The 22,413-nt window shown below is 47.7% G+C and overlaps 1 protein-coding gene across 3 annotated transcripts in view; it reads left to right on the forward strand.

The window, feature by feature from the left end:
* Positions 1-21,024, forward strand: part of LOC135914954 (uncharacterized) — a 21,130-nt gene extending 106 nt beyond the window's left edge. Inside the window, exons 1-3 of one of the 3 annotated variants that reach the window (XM_065447886.2) lie at positions 1-49; positions 16,884-17,096; positions 18,481-21,024. The exon at positions 1-49 is cut by the window's left edge and continues 106 nt beyond it. In XM_065447886.2, the coding sequence (XP_065303958.1) occupies positions 16,944-17,096; positions 18,481-20,190 (1,863 nt within the window). In that variant the 5' untranslated portion in view covers positions 1-49; positions 16,884-16,943 and the 3' untranslated portion in view covers positions 20,191-21,024. Of the gene's footprint in view, positions 50-881; positions 1,070-1,507; positions 4,248-16,883; positions 17,097-18,480 lie in introns of those variants that run through there. The other 2 variants (XM_070528250.1, XM_065447888.1) reach the window with 2 other exon arrangements.
* Positions 21,025-22,413: the final 1,389 nt, after the last annotated feature.

Below are 22,413 nucleotides of genomic sequence, written 5' to 3' on the forward strand. Positions count from 1 at the left end.
GTCGACGATGCCGATGGACCTGAGTCGACGCCGACGCGCCAGAGGAAGCGTGAGGCCCTTCCTTTACTCTCCGCTTCGTCGCTCGCTGCGATAATTGAAACCTTTGTCACACGCGGCAGCGGTTTAGTACGCATACATTACGCTCTCTTGCTGAGTACGAGGTTGCGAGTGCGATTCTCGCCCGAGGTAGACGCATTCCGATGGTAGCTGTATCATCGTCCTAGGTGCCGGAGACGTTGCCGCGAGATTCTAACTCGTAGTTTAAGATAAATGTTCGGTCAGTATAAATTGAAACGCGAACAAGAAAAACCTAATTGGAACACCTGTTTCTTGTAACCACGAGGGATGGTTATGTGCAAATGTTCCGTAGCCAGACTTGGAGAATTGTCTCTACTCAGATAGCACATAGTGGGACTTCACTTAGGCCACTGTTGCGAATACTGGCCCAGCCGGAAACGCAATAAAGCAGCCCAGCCGGCATCGATTAGTTTGCGTTTGAATTTATGCTGACAGTACGCAACAATGACCACGGCCTACGCGATGGTAATTACGCGTCACCGCAGGACTGAACAAAAACAGAACTATACTGTTTACACAGTCATAATTTCTTTGTGAATTGCCTTGCCCTTCTAGAACAGCTTGCGTATATGAATATACAATACAACTCTATGGAAGTTGCGATGTTTAAGTAACGAGGTGGGACTCTTCTTCTATTGTGCACGGAATATTCACGGTTGGTGCATCAGGCTGCGTATTTACTAACTAGTCTAAGTTCTTTGTTCAATGTGTTGAGGTTTAAAGACAAAACCAGCTGATATTTTTTTATAGAAAATCAAGCTTACCCAGTGTGTGAAGAAATATGAATGTTTCTCCCGTCCTAGGCTAAGTTACACAGGTATCTTGCAGCGGAGTGGAAGGCATGAGGCGTTTTGAGGCGTTCGTTACTGTGGGAGACGGAGCAGAGAACACTCGTGATTGGCTGACGCCAGCGGCAGCTTCCATCGCAATGACTCATTACCGTTGAACATGATGTTGAAGCAAACAATCAGCACATTGTGCCGTCACAAAGGTAACTACGATAATGTCATTTTCAGTTAGGAAAAAGATTTCAGACAAATTGTACAGATGTAATGAACAATGAAATGAATATTTGAGCGATTTTTCGAGTGCTACTTGGAGATTAATATTTTTCAAAAAGGGGAAAAACGATGAAGTGGATAATCAATGTGTTTGGGTACTATTTTTCTTTACATATGCTAGGGGAAACCAGGGCTCTTTGCTTACAAACGTACATTGTGTTTGAAGGGGCCTTCAAAGAGAGCCTATTTGTAATATCGTCGCGCGACTGATGTCAAAGCGCGTAATTGCGTGCCCGGATGCCCAAAAAGTAGTAGCACGCGAACGCGCTATCTGCTACGCTCACTTGTGGCACGTGCCGCAGCAATCGGGCATTATCGCTGTGCAATGTGAGAAGAGTCGTACAAGTACATCAGGAGTTTGTTCCCAGGTCTGCGAGATTGAACCGTGGAGTGGCCACCTGCGCGAGTACTCCGCGTTCCTGGTCAGCAGCTATCCCAGCCCGTGCATGACGGTCAACCAGTTGTTTTCCAACCTTCGCCACCTGGTGAACATCTTCAGCCATTGTCGGGTGGATCACGACAAGTCATGCGCGGCAAGCGAGATCGACGGCTGCTTCCTCCTTGCTCAGCTGTCCGTCCGGAAAGGATCCCGTTCCATCGTTAACATCGAGCTACGCGAACTGAGACCAATTCGGCTAGCCCTGGATTCCCTGTGTGGACGCCTGGTTCGTGTCACGTGCAAAATACAAAGCAGGCACTCGTTGGCGCTGGTCTACTTCCTGCTCCTGGAACACCTCTCCATTGACTTCGCGGAGCTCTGCACTTCGAGCATATCGCAAAACCAGCTTTTCATGCAGGACGGCATTCAGCTGAGCGGTAACCTAAGGCACGGCCAAATCAGCTACTCCCAGCTGATTGACCACCCATCGAAGATACTCATAGGCACACTGCGCTGCCCGGTGACCACGATCTACATGCTCGAGATCATGAGCGTGTACTTCTCGAGCGTTGGCGTGTACATGCTGTGCGAGCTGTTCGTCAGGTGTGAGGCCCTCTCCATGTTCGTCTTCCTCGAGAACGGGATCGACATGCCCGAGGCTGAGGCAGTCATACGCTGCTGCGCCGCGCACCATAGCATGACAGAGGTTTACATCGACGAGCTGTTCGCGACAGTCGACTCCTGCTACGGGCTGAAGGACCTGATGAGACGGAACGCAGCCATCGATGAGCTCGTGCTAAGCCACCGTTCACGTTGCACGTGCCGGAAACCGCACGGGTTCGCAGCGTTCTTCGCCGCCGTCGCCGATCCGTGCGCGCCGATCAAGACGTTCGACATGCGCGAATTCGAATCGAACAACTCGGACCTCCGGCACTTCCCCTGCGCGCTGAACGGCATCATCAAAATGGAGAAGCCTAATGTCACGTGCACTGCCGCCGCAGTGGGTCTCCAGTTTTCATTCGACCTTTTTATTTTGCACAAACCAATACTCGCCGATGTTCACGTCAGCAGCTGTCTGGCTCCCGTTGACAACGTGGGTGAAATCACGAAAGAGATCGGGGGTCAGGAGACGCTGAAGAAGCTGTCACTCAGCCAGGTATATCTTAGCGGCGACACCACCTTGTGGCCAGTAGACACCCTGAAGGTCAACTTGACGGAGGGTTTCCTGAGGCTGGGCACGGAAAAACAGCCGGGTCTGGCGAATTTCTCGAAGCAAATCGGCGTCAGAGGCCGCGGAAGCGGGGCCGAGTTCGAAGGATTCTACGCTGTGATTGACAGTCTCAGTGCCTATCTCCGAAAGGGTCGCAAGACCTGGCAAGCGACATTCGAAGCGCCCGTTCCACTTTCCTGGCCTCAGTTCAATAAACCCACCAGCCGACCATGTGGCAACGCCTACCTCACGCGTCTTGCGGTCCGGATGGCCACAGTCATCGACTGCAACCTGGCCGTTCGGCTGTCCGTGTTCGCCGGCTGTGGCTACCAGCGGGAAGCACCGCTGGCCCTCGCCGCGGAGACGTCGCCGTCTAGGACGCTGCTCAGAGACATCGGCAAGAGCCGCAGCCTCTGCTCCCTCATCTCCAGTGGCTGGACATTCGATTACCACGCGGCGACCACCTTAAGTGGCGTGCTATGCACTACGAGCACACCTAACCATCTCATGTCCACCGCGGTTTTGCCGCAATCTGGCGTCTTCCCTTTGATAAAGCTGTCGGGCTTCCTGGAAACCCACTGCACTGTCTTCAGCTGGATTGTCTACAAGCAGCAGGACTGTGAACAGAATGTATTCGACGTACGCGACGCGTCGCCAGCTAACCTGCCCCTGCTCCAGGACGCGTGGTGGTTCGTGGTGCCGCCCTGCTGCAATTCGAAGAGGGCTGCCCTGGGTTGCTAGGAGGTGCGCGACAGCCGGACGCTGCTCGTTCACGTGTCGGCACTGGCGAATCTGACCAAAACCGAAGCGGATCAGATGATCACTCGCCACTGACAATATGTGGACGCGAACTTCCTGGCTCTTGCTGGTGTCGTCAGGGCGAGTGGAGTGCTGTCGCGACGCACCTGGAAGCGTCCACCCTGTTAAGCTGCACAATACTTTCTTAGACTACTGCATGAGGACACGGTCGTACCTGAGCCTCGAATATATATTGTAGAGGACCATAGTACAATGTGTTGACTTTTGAGTAGCCTATATCATGTGGCAATGTGCGCCTGTCCCGACTTCCCGTTGTCGCGAACCGGACTGCAGTTGTTCAGGAGATAGGCATACGCAGGTTCACCTGTGCAATGAAGAGAACGTGGATTTCAAGCCCGATTGTTTCATCATAATCTGTGAAAACATTTCTCCTGCACTGAACGCTAATGAGGTTTCGTATGGTGCAACGTCTGTGGCAGCACGTCACCTGTTAAGCGTGAGGACGCCTGGCTCGGCGCAAAGGGCGTTACCAAAGGGATGGATGCATGTCTGCTATACTGTATTCTTTGTTTTTAACTTCCATGTACATGTTTTGGGCACGTTCAGTTAGGATCAACTTAGAAACAGCTTCACGTTGTCGAGATCATGTCATATTTTATTAGACGTGTCATTGCTAAGCTTCTCTACGTATTTCTGCTCATGTTGTATTTTGAGGCCTACATTCGTACAATATTTGCACATAAAGAATTATCGGTGAGTTTTTTTTTCTGGTTTCTATCACACGATTATAAGCTTGTGACCATTAATACAACATACAGGCTGCAGCGAAAGTTGTTGGTGCAGCGGAAGTTTTTGTTGCAGCAACAGTAATCCTTGACGGGAAACGGATCCGGGAAGCGCTACTTGCTTTGCATTGAATAATGGCCCAGGAGCGCCTCATGATCAATTATGTGGTTTGGATGCTTGCTTTGAGGTTGTTCTTCACTGAAACCTATGCTATTCGGTATTATGGGTGGCTCCAAAGAAGGCATGCACTTTTAGCATCACTTTGCTGAGTGCTCGTAGCATTTGCCTTAAGGGTGTATGAGCGACGGCACTTCGGGGGTATGAGTCATAGCTAATTATAGCTTTCTACCGACGTTACACCATGGATAGATAGATAGAATAAACTTTAATGTCCAACGGAGAAGGTGATCTACCCACCCCCCGACACGCAGGTCAGGGGGCGAGTGCCGCCGCCTCAGATGCAGGCTGGGAGGTCTTGGGTCCCAGCAGCCTCTTCAGCCAGTTGGACGAGCCGGAGCTGGTGCTCAGAGTCCGAGCTGCGCAGCAGGGTCTCCCAGGTGTCTCCGCTACCTATTTTGTGCGTTCCCCCGGGAGAGTACGGACATTCCCAGATTATGTGGTCGAAGGTCTCTCTCGCCCCAAAAAGATTACATTTATCGCTCCTGGCCTCGGGGAACATGTGGTTCGCCATAACCGGGTGCGGATATGTATAAGTTTGTAGTCGTCTCCACGCTACTGCTTGTCTATTGTTTAATTTTGGGTCTGGCGGGGATACCAGTCTACGAGCCAATCTATAATGCTGCGTGATCTCCCCATATTTTAGCATGCGCTCTCCGCTCCCTCGGTCATCGAGGGGCCCCGTAGCGGCTCGGCGGTAGAGATCTCGAGCCAGCTCGTGGGCCGCCTCGTTGCCGGGGACGGCTTCGTGCGCCGGAGTCCAAATTATTTGAATTTTTCTATCTAGCTTTCTCTGGCCTAGGATTCTGGCCGCTAAGGGCGAGATCCTTCCCTTGCTAAAATTTTGTATGGCAGTTTTACTGTCACTGATCACAAATTTCGCGTCCGTTCCAGCGCAAGCTAATGCGATCGCAATTTCCTCGGCAACTTCTATGTTGCGCCCGCGCAGAGTGACAGCGGTCACGGGAACACCCCGGCCGCTGACGGCCGTTGCCACCGTAAAACTGCCGCTACCTCCCGCCGCGTCTACATAGGCCACCTCATGCTCCGAGATATTACCGAATCTAATTTTTAATGCTTCGCCTCGTTTATGCCTCCTGTCTTTGTTATGTTCCGGGTGCATGTTTTTTTGGCAGAGGGGGAATAATCAGATTTTTTCTCACTTCCCTATTTAATTCCACCTTTTGGGTGGGGCCTCTGTCCGGATTTATTCCAACTTTGGCCAATATGGCTCTTCCTGTCTTCGTGGTGCTAAGTCTCTCAACTTGAGAGGTTCGCACCGCTTACGCCAGTTCTGCCCATGTGTTGTGCACTCCTAGAGCCATCAGTCTCTCTGTTGATGTACACATAGGCAGTCCCAGCGCTCGTTTTACGCATTTTCTCATTAGAGAATCAATCTTTTCTCTTTCCACCACTTTCAAATCGAGATATGGCGTTGCATAGCTCACCCGGCTGAATATGTACGCCTGTATTAGCTTAATTAAATTTTTTTCCTTTAGCCCTCGGCCTTTGCTGGCCACCCGCCTAATTAGGCTCAGGGTCTGTATTGCGTGATTCTGCAGCCTCTTGACGGTCTCGCCATTGTGGCCGTGTGACTGGAGAATCAGGCCCAAGATTCTTATTTGCTCGACTATTGGTACCTCTTTACCCACCACCTTAATTTTGATCTCCGACGGTGCCTTGCACCTTAAGTGTTTCGGATTGTATATAAACAATTCTGATTTCTGCGGCGAGCATGCTAGGCCTCTCTCGGCCGCGTAATCAACTATAGACAGTTTTAGTATAGCGTACGCTATTCCATTGCGTACGCTAAAAAATAGCGGGTCGTCACTGCGCATGCGCTGAACGCTAAACGAAATAGCGGGTATAGCGGGCGTACGCAACGCAAACGAGTTAGCGTTAGCGTTTTTGCGGGATTTGCGGAGTTTGCGGGAAACATGGCGGCGATCCCGGCTGCCCGCTTAGAATTGAATTTGGCGTTGCTTTTGTAAAATGCACTTCGTTTGTAGCAAATGACTGTGTAAACGGCTTTCGCTTAGTCTCAGGCCGCTTCGACGACAGAGTATTATGGATAACTTCGTGCTGTTTTCGAGATCGCTTCTCGTTTCGAACAAGTCGAAGCCTAACGAAAGAAACGTTGAGATGTCAGCGCCACCTATCGCTACAGGCGCGAAATAGCCGCAACGACGGAATACGGCCTCAGAAATCCGAAGATATCGTCGGCCAACTAAAATTGTAGAAAACGTGCGCTGCTTAGCGTACGCTATTTTATAGCGTATAGCGTACGCTATACTTGCGTACGCTAAACTAAAACTGTCTTATGATGTCGGTGGCGGCCTGAAGCAGACTTTCGAGAAATCCCGGAATCTCGGCTATAAAACAGCTTCGCTGTAAAATGTGGGCCAATCCCGACGGCAGTGCCGGGCCAGGGGCAGTGGCTTCAACGGCGGTTCGTATTCTTCCGAGGGGTTGCCACAACGTGTACCGAAATGCAAGCACAGCTATCGGGACTACGTGGTGGATCTGTCGCATGCCTTGCAACGTGGCAGTTTGTGATGTAACTTCTGGTTTCAGTCACCTGGTGAAATAGTATGCAACTACATTGCAAATAGTGCTTGTATCGACGCTACCCGGCGCTCATCTCGCATCGCGTGATTCCTGGAACTTTAGAACGCCTGAATCGGACGCATTTATGTTTCCGCAGCAGATAGCAAGCGCTCGCGGGGTGGAGTGGTACAGTAGCTCAGTCGCGCTAAGAGGGCCCGGGTTAAATCTCGATGGGAACTGCGTATTTTTCTCATTCCTGGCGATAGCTGCGACGGACACCAGCGGCGGCGATGGCGGACATCACCAACCGGAACGGCTGTTGGATTGAGCACGCACCCACCTTACGCTGTAAATCTGTTTCTGCCTGTTGGCTGCAAATAACGCAAAATTTAACGTGAGTAGCAACGCAGAAGTATTGAAATGACAAAGCGAAGTATTTACGGAAAGGAAAAAGTTAAAGCAGTATCAAATGCGCGAGCAATCAATTAAAAAAAAATTTCGCGGTAAGTTGCTAATACAACAAAAGATAAACCTTTATATGAAAGGCCTAACAGAATACAAAGGACGATTGCATTGCATACTGAAGGTTCATAGATTTTAACAACCTAATACTGAGCAATACCTTACGCAAACTCATTCGATTGAATGAAAAACACATGGCATGGACACATCACGAACGGTATCAATTAGAGTCTTTCGAGAAATGTTACACATTATTAACTCTGATTAAGTTTGTTCAGAAGACGTTGTAGTGTGTTAACGAAAGCGTTAGTTCCGCAGTGAGTTCGACATTTCGGAACGTGCCGAAACTCTGAGTGTCTGCTGTTATACAAGGGTACGTTGGTATGAAGATGCGCCTGCGTGCGCAGGCTATTCATATCAACTCTTATTTTTCTCCTATACATATCTATACGCCTAGAGTGGTAAACACGAAAATTAAGAACCCAACGAAGTACTCATCTGCTTGTATGATGATGCTTTCATTGGACATTACGCGCCATATACCTTGTTGTGTAACATGAAACGTTTTTGAGAGAGTGGTTGTTGCCCATTCAAGGTGGCAATATTTCAGGTGCGACAAAAACTTAGAATTATACAATCAAATATTGACTTTAGTTAGATGGAACTGTCGATGCCAGCTGTTACTTCTTTTATACGAGAAAGCTTAATTACAATGGCATTTTCATGGTTATTCCAACTCGGGTGAGTCGAAAAAACGCGCACCTACGAGTCATACGTGCGTTCTGCGATGTAAATTTTTTCGGAGCCAAAACATGTCAGACCCCCTTGAAACTTGCTATCTTTAGCCGTGAATATTTTTGATTTGGTCTTGGACAAATTAATCTTCCGTTCATTTATAGCTGACCAAGACTGCAAGCCTCTCAGCGTAAAACTTGCTTGTATAATGATGTCGCCTACTTATGTTTGATGAAAATTTGAACATAGTATGCCATTGGGCTATCCGGAAATGATCAAGTATTGTCAAGCGCACAAGATTCCTCTGTAGAAATCACGACGTACTTAACTATGATCCCAGGTCGGTTCAGCCTATTTTGAACTATATATCCGGTCATCCTAAGGTAGTGAAGCAGGCTATAGAGTAGAATGTCCTAAATTCTGCATTAAAGAAGTCGTGTTTTCACATGTCGAAGGCCGTTTTTCCTGATCTCGTAAATCGTTTACTGGATGCTGTTTATACCCAAGTTATTATTTCATCTGTGAGTTAAGGTATCGTTCGTAGCGTCAAAAGCATAAATAACCCAGGTGGAAAACTAAATTAGAATGAAATGGAAAAACGCAATAGTACAGTATGTACAAATGGTTGGCCCAGGGGCTTAAGAATATCGGTTCAAGCTACAACCTCGATGCTCGTTTTTCTGCGAAACATAAGATAGCTCGCATATGCCCATTAGTTGATGAATTGCTGAAGGATAAGCAAATAAGGGGAAAGTGCACTGTCAAACACGTGAGTGCGTACATCACTTGTGCTAAGCAGGTTGTATATGCCATTCCATTATCTTGTGGTAGAATGTACGTGGGACAAAAGAAGCCATGTGTGAATGTTTGACTTAGGGAGCACGAGCTATTTCTTCAAACGGTTGCGCCACTTCATCTTCCGGAGCAATGCAAGTCGTGTGGTTGTCGCCCATATTTAAAAAAAAAAACTAATGTCATTCTTAAACACGCTAGCCAATTTGCAGAGGAAATCGCTGAGGCTTACAACATAAAAATTAGGGACAAGGCATGTATCAGCGAACCGTCTATCGCTCTTAATGACAAGGAACTGCGTTACCTATGTCAATTTTGGTTATGCGTCAGTTGGTCACAGTTGTCTCGATGTATACCTATGTGTCTCGTGCATGTCATGGTTATGAACTGGCACCTATATAGATGTTAGACATATCTTCAATAAAATATCAGTTGAGAGTCAGCGCCGTGGTCGTCGTTTGATACCTGGCTTCCTTTTGTCCGTGTCTTGTGTTGCGCTGTAACTAACCTTACTATGAGTCCCAACCAACTGGCCCACCTTGCCGACTTGATGCGGTTGTTGGGTTAATAGGAAGGCATGCGCACAGTGTGACGGTGATGGTTATTTAGGCCTGCTACAAGGGAAGATATCACTGGTTGCTAAGTAAAACATAAAACTGCTGCTTGACTAGACTGCAAGAAAGACTAATTAGCAGAATAGAATCAAAATTAGCCTGTTGTCATATACTGGACGAAAATGAGGGGAACCGAGGGGCGTGGTTTACAAGAGGAATGTTTCTGTGAAAACGTGTACACACATTTGTTAGTCAGAATCACATATAGCCAACAGATAATAAAGAAAAGAAAAAGAAGGCATAGGGGCAAATTATTTGTAGGTATTAATTGAGGTGTAAAAACGAGAAGCTCGAGGGAAATGAAAGAAACAACAGCTTGCTGATGGTGACAGCCGAACCCACGTACAACCTCCGCATTACGCGCGCGTTGCACTGCAATTGCCAATTGTGCTACGGTGACGCCAATTACCACGCCCGGGCACACAAGAGCGCTTGGAACGTGAAGCAAAACGCAGATGAGACACGAGACAAGAAGACGACACCACAAGCGCTGACTTTCAACAAAGTTTATTTGAAAGAAAAACGGCTGAAAAAAAAAACAAATTGACCAGCTGGTTCGGGAGCTAATTGAGGCAGCCGAAATTGCCAGACTTGGTGACCAATGCCTTAACACGGCATCCTTGTTAGTAACATAAAAATATCTTGAGCTTTTGCTCGTACAATCATTATCTTGAGCGCAAAAAAGTGCATGTTTCACACGATGTGCAATCACGTGTCTGTGACATGTGTGGGCAACAGTATAAGAAGCCGTGTTTTTTTCCAAAAAGTTTATTGAAAGTCAGCGCTTGTGGTGTCGTCTTCTGATCTCATGTCCCGTCTACGTTGTGCGCTGTTAACACCAGGGGTGCTATAACGTAAAACTATTACAAACTTTTCCACTCCAATTCTGCTATGAGCCCTCCACGATTGGTCAAAAATTTTTTTCGACCATCCCCCCTTCACCTGTCTGTCACGCGACGTCACGAAAACCGCGATACTTCCCCATCTGATATGATGTGTACACATCGATTATGCATGATTTGACAGAGAAAAGAATAACAGTTATTTCTGATTCGACCCCTTTTCGCCATTAGCCCTCGGCTATTGGTAAAAAGTTTTCGGACTGCACCCACTTCACCTGCCTGTCACGCGACGTCACAAAACCGCACAAACTCGCCGCGTCAAAGTGACGTGTACGTGATAAAGATGCATTATTATGCCGAACAAAACTGAATTTTCTTCGGAATAGCCGCAGGCTGCCCCGTTCCGAAAGGAATGAAAGATGGCTGCCGCCAATCGCTGAGACGCTGGCTACTCGCACCTGCCGGAGAGCATGGGTGTATTTGCGTATAATAAAGCTTCTTGCGTGGCGTGGCCGTGTAACGTTTTCGAGCACTTTCGGCACGTTTACCACCTCATTGTGCCAACTCTTCTTTGCTGAGGGTCAGATTTAGCGTCATTCTTAAGCTTCCGTTGCATGCCGCCGCGATTTTCGACCAGGCACCACAAGCTAAGTAAGGGAAAGCTGACCAATCGCAGATACCGGCACCACCCTCTTCATCCGGTTATCAATTTTCAGTGCACTGGCTCTGCCCCAGTGAATCGCTCTCCGCTTGAGCATTCTCCTCACCTCTCGTCAGCCAATTAGATACGACAAGCAGCTCAGTGTAGGCATTCGTTTTATTCGCATTATGCGTTTTTCAAGCAAACAAAAGTTACCTCCTATGAACGAGGAGAGCGTTTGATTGGTCTGTTCAGACAAACCTGTGGGTGACCGCCCGGTGCTTGCGTCGGTGGTTACGCAAATTTGGCGTCAGGAGATTGGAATAGAATCATGTTGGAATAGTTTTACGTTATAGGGCCCCAGGATGGAAAACCAACAAGCCCAAGCTGCTATTCTGGTGAAGAAAAAGAGGAGTGTTTAGCAGATGAAGTCACGGTGTAGCACTTAGAACGACTACAAAAACAAGAGCGCTTCGCGAGCGCGTTTAGCAAAAGAGGAGCACATAGCACATGAAGCAAAATAGGAGTGCTTAGATTGTAAAGCTAAAAGCCGACAGCTTAGCATGTAAAGTAAAACAGCAGCGCTTGAAACGTCAATCAGAAGTGGAGCCCTTAACACTCGAAGTAAAATAGGAGCTTTTAGTCCGTAACACAAAACCAGAGAAGCACGGGAGGAGTGACTTCAGACGAAACGCCTATAGCGTTTGAAGTAAAGAGGCCCAATATACAAGGAGAGCTATGCCCACGTTAAGCGAAGGCAAACGCAACTCGCTCAAGATGAAGGACCTGATACAGTCATATGGACCCCGACAGAATAGAGGCTTCTCCCTATGTAAACCTAGAGCAGGCTTGCGAGACAACGGGTTGTGGTAGAGACACCTGGCTGCACCGACATGCTGACGTTGCTGCCATGCGGAGCAGCCGATGAATTTGCCTAACGAGCAACACGATCCGGAAGACTACGACACAGTCGAATCTACTGAAAAAGTAGAAGCGTTTGGCAGAGACTTTCTAGCAGTAGGTTAGGGAGGCCAAGAAGGTCAAAAACGAATCTTCTGCCAAATTTACGTACTTCTTGATAGCCAACATGCGAGCGCGGCTGAAAGATGCCGGAACTTCTGGCAATCACGAGAAAGTGGTAGAGTGCTTCAGGCTAAAGCAGTTCTTCTACAAGCCCCGTGAGAATGTTAAATTATAGGCGCAGGACAGAATAAGCGTCGACACTGTTATCAGGGCCATCAAAGTCATGGACGGGTCCGTGTGTAGCCGATCTCGCGAGAAGGAAGTGCCTGAATGACAGAATAATAAACCGTTGGGCCGTAAGAAGGGGGCAGCGGTACGTGCCACGCGAAGGAGAAAGCGCCTGCAATCAGGAGCTGCCAGTGCCAGCGGGTGCTTTCAGCCCGCAGTAGTTGAGGGAAAGTCGACCGAGCATTCGGGTGCTAGGGGCAGCACAATAGAAAAAAGCTTTCGATGCTAAAATGCTAGTTCATAGCTTTAACTCTCAGAACGTATATAGTTCACGTAGCGGCAGGTTGCAGGGGTACACAAGTTCCTCTCCCTTAAATGCGCATCTCACAGTTAACGGGAAGTATTTCCGCGTGCTCCGAAACTGCTCTGAGGTATGAACCTTCAACATGGTTCATACCTCAGCATTGTAGGACCAGCTAAGCGGACAGGTAAGAAGATATGCATCAGTCGCGGGGTTGATAAGCGCAGCGTTTTACATGCCAATCAAGCAGGTATGCATGTATGGCCCGTTTGGCACCTTAGCCACAGAGGCAATTGTATCGCGGAATGTTTCGCTAAGGTACCATACCTATATTCAAGCAAATAAGCCAAACGTTAGAGGAATCAGGGCCGCATTTTGGAAGGGTCGGTGAAAGTGCGGAAGAAACTACAGCGCGTCAGTCTGGGAAAGCCTTTGTCAGTGGCTAAATATAAAACCCCGAGATACAAAGGCAAAAACACGTGAGGCGGACGACACGCGAAACCACTGGAGTTGGAACACGACCTGGTGGCGATGCAAGGGCGCGATTTTCCAGTGAGCTCTTCAGACACGAGCGCAGTTGATGGAGAGTGCGCGCCGAAATTGTCAGGAAGTAGGACTCAAGGGATCGTGTCGTGGCATCTTTGGGGACAACCAAGCAGAACACGCTTGAGAAGTGGCCTGTGGCGGAAATATGTACTCTTCTGTGAAACCTTGTGCCGGCTCTATGATGACGATGACGTTTATTGTAAGAGAATGGAGTTTTCAGGTAACGAAACGGCCGATCTAATTATTTCGTCGCTTAGGGATGGTTTGAAAGAGAACTAATTTCGCGAGGTTTTCGAGAGGAAATATGTCGGGTACTGAGGAAGAGCAGAGTGCTATAGTGGGGGTTATGGCGCTTTTATATGTACGGAGGTATGAAGAGATATTAACCCCTCTCTTAATCGCTGTCAGCCAGCTTTATTGCCTCGCTCCGACTTGAGTGTACCTTGGAGAGTTCGGGGATAAAATTTGGAACCGGCGTAGTGGTTAACATCGGTGAGTGAATTTGTTCCAAGGGAGCACGATGTCGTGACATGAGTACTGGACACTCTGCGTTGTTTTTCTCTTCCAGGCTTCTTTAGTTTTATTGCGACAGCCAGTATATGGACACTTCAGGCACCTTTCTTCCATCGCCGTCGCCGTGAGCTGCTGTATGCAGTCCAAGGACGATAAAGCCGCTTCTGCGCGCCGTGTTGTATGTGCCAGAGAAGCCGTGGGAGTGCGAGCCGGCGATCGCGGCTCAATCTCGCGCACGCAAGGGAGTAAAGTGAAATGGAAGTGCCTTGTTCTGGCGCGCGCGAGGCTTGGGGGGGGGGGCGGAACTGGAGCGGGCGCATTCTACCCTAGGCGGCCCCAGGCGGCCGACAGCTGTATCTTCAAAACCACCTGCGACGAGCGCACAGTCCGCCACTTGCTGCGTTTCCGCGGCTTAGTTCACGTTGGTGTGAGACGCAGCACGAAGGTTAATTCGCTCGCTGCAGCTGCCGCGCTTCCTCACTCCAGCGTTCCGACGAGTTTCCGCGGTCATCAAATGAGATGTGTTCATGCTTGCTTGCGCGAGCGAGCTTAAGGTACCAGGATCCGCCTTCGTAACAGGTTGCGGGGAGCCGTGACACGACGGACGAAGGCATACAACGAAGTTTCTTTTCTTCCCTGCCCTCATGCTCAAAGAGGCTCGAGATTGCGCGTGCATGTTACCCCTTGAACCCGAATGCTGTGGCTCTGATTTGCGGTGGTCGAGGCCATGGCTAGTCTCCTTGTAGGTCCACGCCTACACATTCTGAAGGCATTTCATTTAGGATCTCTGCACAACGGCACTTGTAATGGGCTGATTGCACCGCTATATTATGCAGATGCTAAAGCTATGCGTCAAGTGTAGAGCAACGGGGAATGATACACTCACTTTGGTACTATTACCAGGTGGTGACCTACTAGACAGTCACTGCGTCGTCGTCGTATTGCTATCGTCACGCTCATGGCCGACCCTGGCGAGTAAGTCGCAGCAATATTGTACGTTCCAAGAAACAGAATGTAGCATATAGTCGAAGCATTGTAAATCTGCAAATCGACCCTACGTATTCTAAATAAACGTGTATTCAGCAATGTGGTGCGCCGCTGCATTGCCTGAATGCTAGTCGCATTACCATCCATAGTCATCGGGAGATGGTTTCTGCTGAAACATTTATCGTTAATGTTTGATGCGAAAGCTGTAACTAAAAGTAAGAGAACGGCTTCATCTACAAGAATGGAAATTATAGGCACGCAGGTTCGTAACAAAAACAATTCACGCAGTCCACAAGATTCGAACCTGTGTGCGAAGACACAAATGGATTTCTGGTCCATCGCCTTAACCAGCCGGCCACGACTGCGGCACTGAGTTTTCACTACTCAGCCCAAAATCCGTTGAGGCTGTTTTCTTTTTTCTTTTTGCGTGCGTGCGTGCGCTGAAGTCGCACGTGCGAGCGACCTGTCAATATTGCACGAGGCCAAATAAGCAAAAGAAAACTGTATTATGTGACGGCTCTACCCCGTGTCGTTTTTGTAGTAAACAAGAGCAAACTTAACAAATGAGATCGGTTCATGTGTGTCAGCGCGTGCGTAACACCATTCTTGTTTCTTCAGTGACCGAAAATTTGCTGCAATTTATACTGCTTATGAAACTAGGGATTGTAATTTGTGTACTCGTTTTATACTTTCTTTACGCTATCAATGCTTCGCCTTTTGTGCGGAACTCCTACATTTTTTTTTTTTCACTACGCTTCCAACTAGCCCAACTTTCCGTTTAACTCCTCTATTTTTGTTTATTTTGCTGTTGTTATTTATGAAGCAACAACTTACCCAGTAGCAGTTGTGCTAAAGCAATTTTTCAAATCATGCATTTGCGCGTGCATGGCTTGATGATGCTAATTATATTACGGCACATACCCACAGTGGCAGATTCGCCAAGAAGAGCATGCTACATTAAAAACAAATCAGGATCGCGGCAAAATTTAAAAGCAATCAACTAACGAACGAAAACAAATAGAAGGGCAATCACCCACGATTCACTTGGTGATGAGCGAACTAAAACTAAGAATTCGTATGACTATGAATTCATGGCAGAATTCTCTTGTATTGCAAATGAAACAGCAAGTTGCAAGGCAAACATCCCTGTGGCTGATAGATAGATAGATAGATAGATAGATAGATAGATAGATAGATAGATAGATAGATAGATAGATAGATAGATAGATAGATAGATAGATAGATAGATAGATAGATAGATAGATAGATAGATAGATAGATAGATAGATAGATAGATAGATAGATAGATAGATAGATAGATAGATAGGCAGACAGGCAGACAGACAGACAGACATATAGATAGATAGATAGATAGATAGATAGATAGATAGATAGATAGATAGATAGATAGATAGATAGATAGATAGATAGATAGATAGATAGATAGATAGATAGATAGATAGATAGATAGACAGACAGACAGACAGACAGACAGACAGACAGACAGACAGACAGACAGACAGACAGACAGACAGACAGACAGACAGACAGACAGACAGACAGACAGACAGACAGATAGACAGACAGATAGATAGATAGATAGATAGATAGATAGATAGATAGATAGATAGATAGATAGATAGATAGATAGATAGATAGATAGATAGATAGATAGATGGATAGATAGATAGATAGATAGATAGATAGATAGATAGATAGATAGATAGATAGATAGATAGATAGATAGATAGATAGATAGATAGATAGATAGATAGATAGATAGATAGATAGATAGATAGATATCATAACTCTCGAAGTAAGCAAAAATCTGAGTTGGTGAAACAGCCAACACAAAATAACAATAATAAATAATCAAATGTATATGGTTCGTTGCAGAAATTTCAGAGAGGGGACTGCGTTAGACCTTCCCGCTGCAAATAAATATCTAACTGCAGAATGCGGCATCATAAATATTTTAAGTGCAACTTCATAGTACCTTGATAGACACCATTGAGATTTCGGTAGGTATTACAGATGCCGGAAGTAACAGCTCAATAATACTAAGTGTAATTTTTTCTATTTAGAAACATAATTCCGACAAAAGTATCTGTACTTCCATGAAGAGCCGGATATCGCGACCGGCAGAAGAGTACTATTGAGCCATCCAGGGAAGCTTTCGCGAGCGAGTCTGCCATTTCACATAGACGTAGTCCACACGTGCACAGCTTGACCTAGCGGTATTTCACTTCCTCATCCTTTTCAGACTCGCGCCTCGTGAAGCAACCAAGCGCCACGGGCAAAGCGCGCCCACGAAATCGCGCAGATGCTCGCTGAACCACGAGACGCACGACACAGCAACCAGCTCGGCTTCGTTCCAGGGATTTCGACCAGCACTGCGTCCGAACCTGGAGGCGATCGGACTCCGCGGTCGACGATGCCGATGGACCTGAGGCGACGCCGACGCTCCAGAGAAAGCGTGAGGCCCTTCCCTTACTCTCAGCTTCTTCGTTCGCTGAAACGAATGAAACCTCTGTCACACGCGGCATCGTCTCAGTACGTATTCATGACGCTCTCTTGCTGAGCACGAGGTTGCCGTTCTCGCCCGAGGTAGTCCCATTCCGATCGTGCCGGCATTATCATCGCCTTAGGTGCCGCAGATGTTGCCGCGAAGTTCTAACTCGTAGTTCAAGATAAATGTTCGGCCAGTATAATTTGAAACGCGAACAATAACAACCTAATCGGAACACCTGTTCCTTGTAACAAAAGAGGTTGTAATGCGCATTTGTTCCGTAGCTGCACTTTGAGAATCGTGTCTACTCAGATAGCACATAGTGGAGCTTGAAGTAGGTCACCGGTACAAATACAGGCACAGCCGGAAGCGCAAATAATGCAGCTCCGCCGGTATCGAATTGTTTGCGTATGAATTTATGCTGACAGTACCCAAGAATGGCCACTGCTTAAGCGATGGCCAATACACTTCACCGCAGGACAGAGCAAAGACAGAACTATACCGTTTATATGGTCATAACTTCTTTGTGAATTGCCCTCCCGAAACAGCTAGCGTATGTGAACATAAAATACAGCGCTATGCAGTGTGCGATGTTCTTCACGTAACGACGTGGGACTATTCTACTGTTGCACCCGGAATATTCACGGCTGCTGTATCAGCCGGCATATTTAATAACTGTCTACTTTCATTGATGCTTAAATAGTTCGCGAAGTATGAATGTTTCTGACGTCATAGACTAAGTTACGCAATTATCTTGCAGCGAAGTGTAGGCTATGAGGCGTTTTCAGGCGTTCGAAACTGCCCCGAGAAACAGTAGGCAACGCTTCCGGTTGGTCGACGTCAGCGGTAGCTTCCATTGCAATGACTCACTACAGTATTTAAGCAAACATTCTGCACGCTGTGCCGTGACAAAGATGCCCACGGTACTGTCAGTTTCAGTTCGGCAAGACGTTTTCTAAAAATTGAATAGGTGTGAACCTTATCTAAAGATAAAATGAATACTTCGGAGCAATTTTTCGAGTGCAACATGGTGATCAGTATTCTCCAAAGAGGGAAATGGCGAAGAGGCGGAGAGTCAATTTGTTCGGGTATTATCTTTCTTTACATGTGCTAGTGGAAACCAGACCTCTTTGGTTACAAACGTATCATTTGTTAGTTAAGGCTTTCAAAGAGAGCTCATTTGACATATTAGCACTCGACTAATGCCAACGCGCGTAATTCTGCGCTCGTTTGCCGAAGAACATCACGTGAACGTGCTACTTGCTATGCTCCCTTGTAACACGTGCCTCAGAAACCGGGCATTATCGTAGTGCATTATGAAGAGAGTTGTACAACAGGAGTTTGTCCCCAGGTCTGCAAGATTGAACCCTGGAGTGGCCGCCTGCGCAACTACGCCGCGTTCCTGGTCATCAGCTGTCCCAGCGGGTGCCCGTCGATCAACCAGGTCTTCCCCAAACTTCACCACCTGCTGAACATCTTCACCCATTGTCGGGTGGATCACGACAAGACACGCGCGGGAAGCGAGGTCGACGGCTGCTTCCTCCTTGCTGAGCTGTTCGTCCGGAAAGAATTGAATTCCAACTCCAACATCGAACTACGCGAACTGAGACCAAGTTGGCTGCCACTGTCTTCCTTGTGTGGACTCGTGCTTCGCGTCCCCTCCAAGATTCAACGCAGGCGGTCGTTGGCGCTGGTCGATTGGGTGGTCATGAAACACCCCACCATTGACTTCGCGGAGCTGTGCACTTCGAGCATCTCGCAAAACCAGCTTTTCATGAGGGACGGCATTGACCTGAGCTGTAACATAAGGCACGGCCAGATGTGTTACTACAACGTGGTCAACTACCCATCCAGGAAACTTGTAGACACACTCCGCGCACCAGTGATCATGCTCGACATGCTAAAGATCATGAGCGTGTACTTTTTGAGCGTTGGTCTTTACATGCTGTGCGCGGTGTTCGTCAGCGGTGAGGCCCCGTGCACGCTCGTCTTCCTCGAGAACGGGATCGACGTGCCCGAGGCTAAGGCGCTGATACACTACATCGACGCGCACCATGGCACCAGCAAGGCTTACATCGACGAGCTCTTCGCGACAGTCGACTCCTGCTACGTGCTGGACGACCTGGTCAGACACAACGCAGCCGTCGACGAGCTCGTGCTAAGCCGCCGTGCGCGTGGCACGTACCGGAAGCCGCACGGATTCGCAGCGTTCTTCGCCGCCGTCCTCGATCGGTGCTCACTGATCAAGACGTTCGAGATGTGCGACTTCGAATTGAACAAGGCGAATCTCCGGGACTTCTCCAGCGTGCTGAATGGCAGCGTCAGAATGCAGAGGCCTAATGTAACGTGCACTGCCATCGCCGCGGTTCCCCAGTTTTCACTCGGCCTTTTTATTTTGCGCAAAGCAACACTCGCCGAAATTCACGTCAGCAGCTGTCTGGCTCCCGTCCACAACTTGGGTGAAATAACGAAAGAGAGCGGGGGTCATGAGACGCTGAAGCAGCTGTCACTCAGCCAGGTGTATCTTAGCGGCGAAACCACCTTGCGGCTCGTAGACACCCTGAAGGTGAACTTGACTAAAGGTTTCCTCAGTCGCAGCACAGAAAAACTGCCGGGTCTGGCGAATTTTTCGAAGGAAATTGGCGACAGAGACCAGAGTAGCAGGGCAGAGTTCGAAGGATTCTACGCTGTGACTGACAGCCCAATCGCCTATATCCAGAACCGTCCCAAAACCTGCCAAGCGACATTCGAAACGCCCGTTCCACTTTCCTGGACTCAGTTCAAGAAACCCACCATCCGACCATGTGGCAACGCCCACCTCACGCGTCTTGCAGTCCGGATGGTCACAGTCATCGACTGCAACCTGGCCGTTCTGCTGTCCGTGTTCGCCATGTCTGGCTACTTGCGTCAAGCACCGCTGGCCCTCGTCACGGTGACGTGGCCGTCTATGACGCTGGGCAGAGAAAGGGGCAAGAGCCGCAGGCTCTGCTCCCTCAACTTCGGTGCCTGGACGTTCGATTACCAACCATCTTATGTCCACCGCAGTGTTGCCGCAATCTGACATCTTCCAGTTCTTAAAGCTGTCGGGCGGCCAAGCAAAACACCACACGCTCTTGAGCAGGATCGACTACGAACAGCGGGACTGTGAACAGAATGTATTCGACATACGCGACGCGTTACAACCTAACCTGTCCTTACTGCAGGGCGCGAGGTGGTTCGTGGTGACTCCCGGCTACAATTCCAAGACGGTCGGTCGCAGCTTTCTAGCAGGGGTGCGAGCCCGGGCATTGCTCCTTCGCATGTTGCCACTGGCGAATCTGACCAAATGCGACGCGGGAGAGACGATCGCTCCCCAGTGACAATACCTGGACGCGAACTTTCTGACCCTCTCTGGTGTCGTCAGTGGCAGTCGAGTGCTGCCGCGACACAACTGGAAGGGTCCACCTTCATCAGCTCTGTAAAAGTGACTTCGACTGCTGGATGAAGATACGGTCATACCTGAGCTTCGAAGATCTATTGTACAGTACCGGGTTACAATGTATTGACTTTCGCTTAGCCTCTATCATGTGGCATCGTGCGCCTCTCCTGACTAAATGTCGTCGCGAACCGGACCACAGTTCTTCAGGAGATAGGCAGGCGCAGGACTAGCTCTACGATGAAGAAAACCGGGACGCCAAGACCGATTTCATGATAATTTGTGAAAACATTTTTCTTGCACTGTATGTTAAAGAGTTTTCTTAGGGCAAAACGTCTGTGGCAGAACGTTTGGCGCAAATGGCGCCAGCAACGTGATGTATACATCCCTGTTGTACTGCATTCTTCAGAGCTTCGTTTTTAACTTCGATGTACATGTTCTATTTCTGATTTAGTGAGGATAAAGTTAGAAACAGCGTCATGTTGTCGAGATCATGCCACATTTTTAATAGACGTGCAATCGCCATTCTTCTATCTTGTGGCTAACGTATTTCTCCTCATGTTGCATATTGAAGCCTACATTTGTGGTTTAACTACACAAAGAATTATCAGCGAGTTTCTTGTGGTTTTTAGCGGACGATTCTGAGCCGGGGAAAATTAGGGCGCCATAATGACTATGTCTTCAGGTGTCGCTCGAGGAAGAAAAAAGCTATGAGGCCCACGGGGGCAAGTCTCGGTCAGTGAATCGTCGCACCCTTCAGTATCTGCACAGAAAAAATTAAGAAGTTTGCAATGTCCAACAGATTATCAAGGGGAAGATCCCCCGATTGTATCATAGTTATTTCGACATGATTGAATCGATCTAAACAAGTCTAGTACTTTGCATTGTTTTTTGACATCACCTGCGGACCTAATTTAATTTTTATAATACGTCCTTTTAGCCTAATTGAGTAGTTTTCCTAGTAAGTTAGAATATAAAATATTATAGCTTTCATTGAGTGCAGTGTTGAATTGCTGTTTTTTTTCTGTAAAAGTAACCCTTTTTCCGTAAGCAATTGAGCAATTTGGTAGATAACCCATGGGTAACGAGAAGCTGCAATTGTTTTTTTTACAATTCATATTAGAATTCATTTTTACAATTCAATAACATTAGAAATTATCTGTGAAAATGTGTTATAGGCAGTTTCAGGGTTATCACATACCATTACTGGGGACCAGACTGAAGTGTCAATTATGCCAATAAAAATTGACGAATGGATCTTCCTTCTGGTGAAACTTGCATCGGTAGTGTCAGCAGTAGATGATGATGATGTCCTTGGTGAGTTTGGCACATACCCACTCACGGGTATTGTCCAAGAGTCGGGCAGACTTGGCTTATGTGTTCGGGTAATGAATTTAAAAATGTATAATTTTGTTGCATAAACTAAAGCGAGGAAAATTCAAAACGGTTCAGTAGAATGTCATTCAATCTAGAGAAAAAAATGATATATGATATAAATGAGCCAATAAAGGAGGAATGAAAAGAATAATACGGTCACCAATGCAATCGGTTTGATTTATTAATGAATTTTTCTAAGGCGACGCACACACTCCTGTGTGAGTGCCCAAGCACATACGCTCCGAAAGGCAGCAGTACCGGAGTGTTCAATGGCAGGCCAAGCTGTCGCACTGTAATTTCTAATGTCATTTTTTCTCAGGGAGGAGAAACGCCGGCATACCAGTAAGTAGTACTCGATCGTCTCTCATTAGTTGCAAAAGTGGCACTATGGGGATATTGTCAGACCGGATCGGTGCATGTAAAAATTTAGACATGGGACTCGACAACGGTTCGTTAATGGGACTTCCGTTTGTCCGATTTGATTTTCATGTT

This window comes from Dermacentor albipictus, unplaced genomic scaffold (assembly GCF_038994185.2).
Source record: "Dermacentor albipictus isolate Rhodes 1998 colony unplaced genomic scaffold, USDA_Dalb.pri_finalv2 scaffold_11, whole genome shotgun sequence".
Classification (NCBI taxonomy): Eukaryota; Metazoa; Arthropoda; class Arachnida; order Ixodida; family Ixodidae; genus Dermacentor; species Dermacentor albipictus.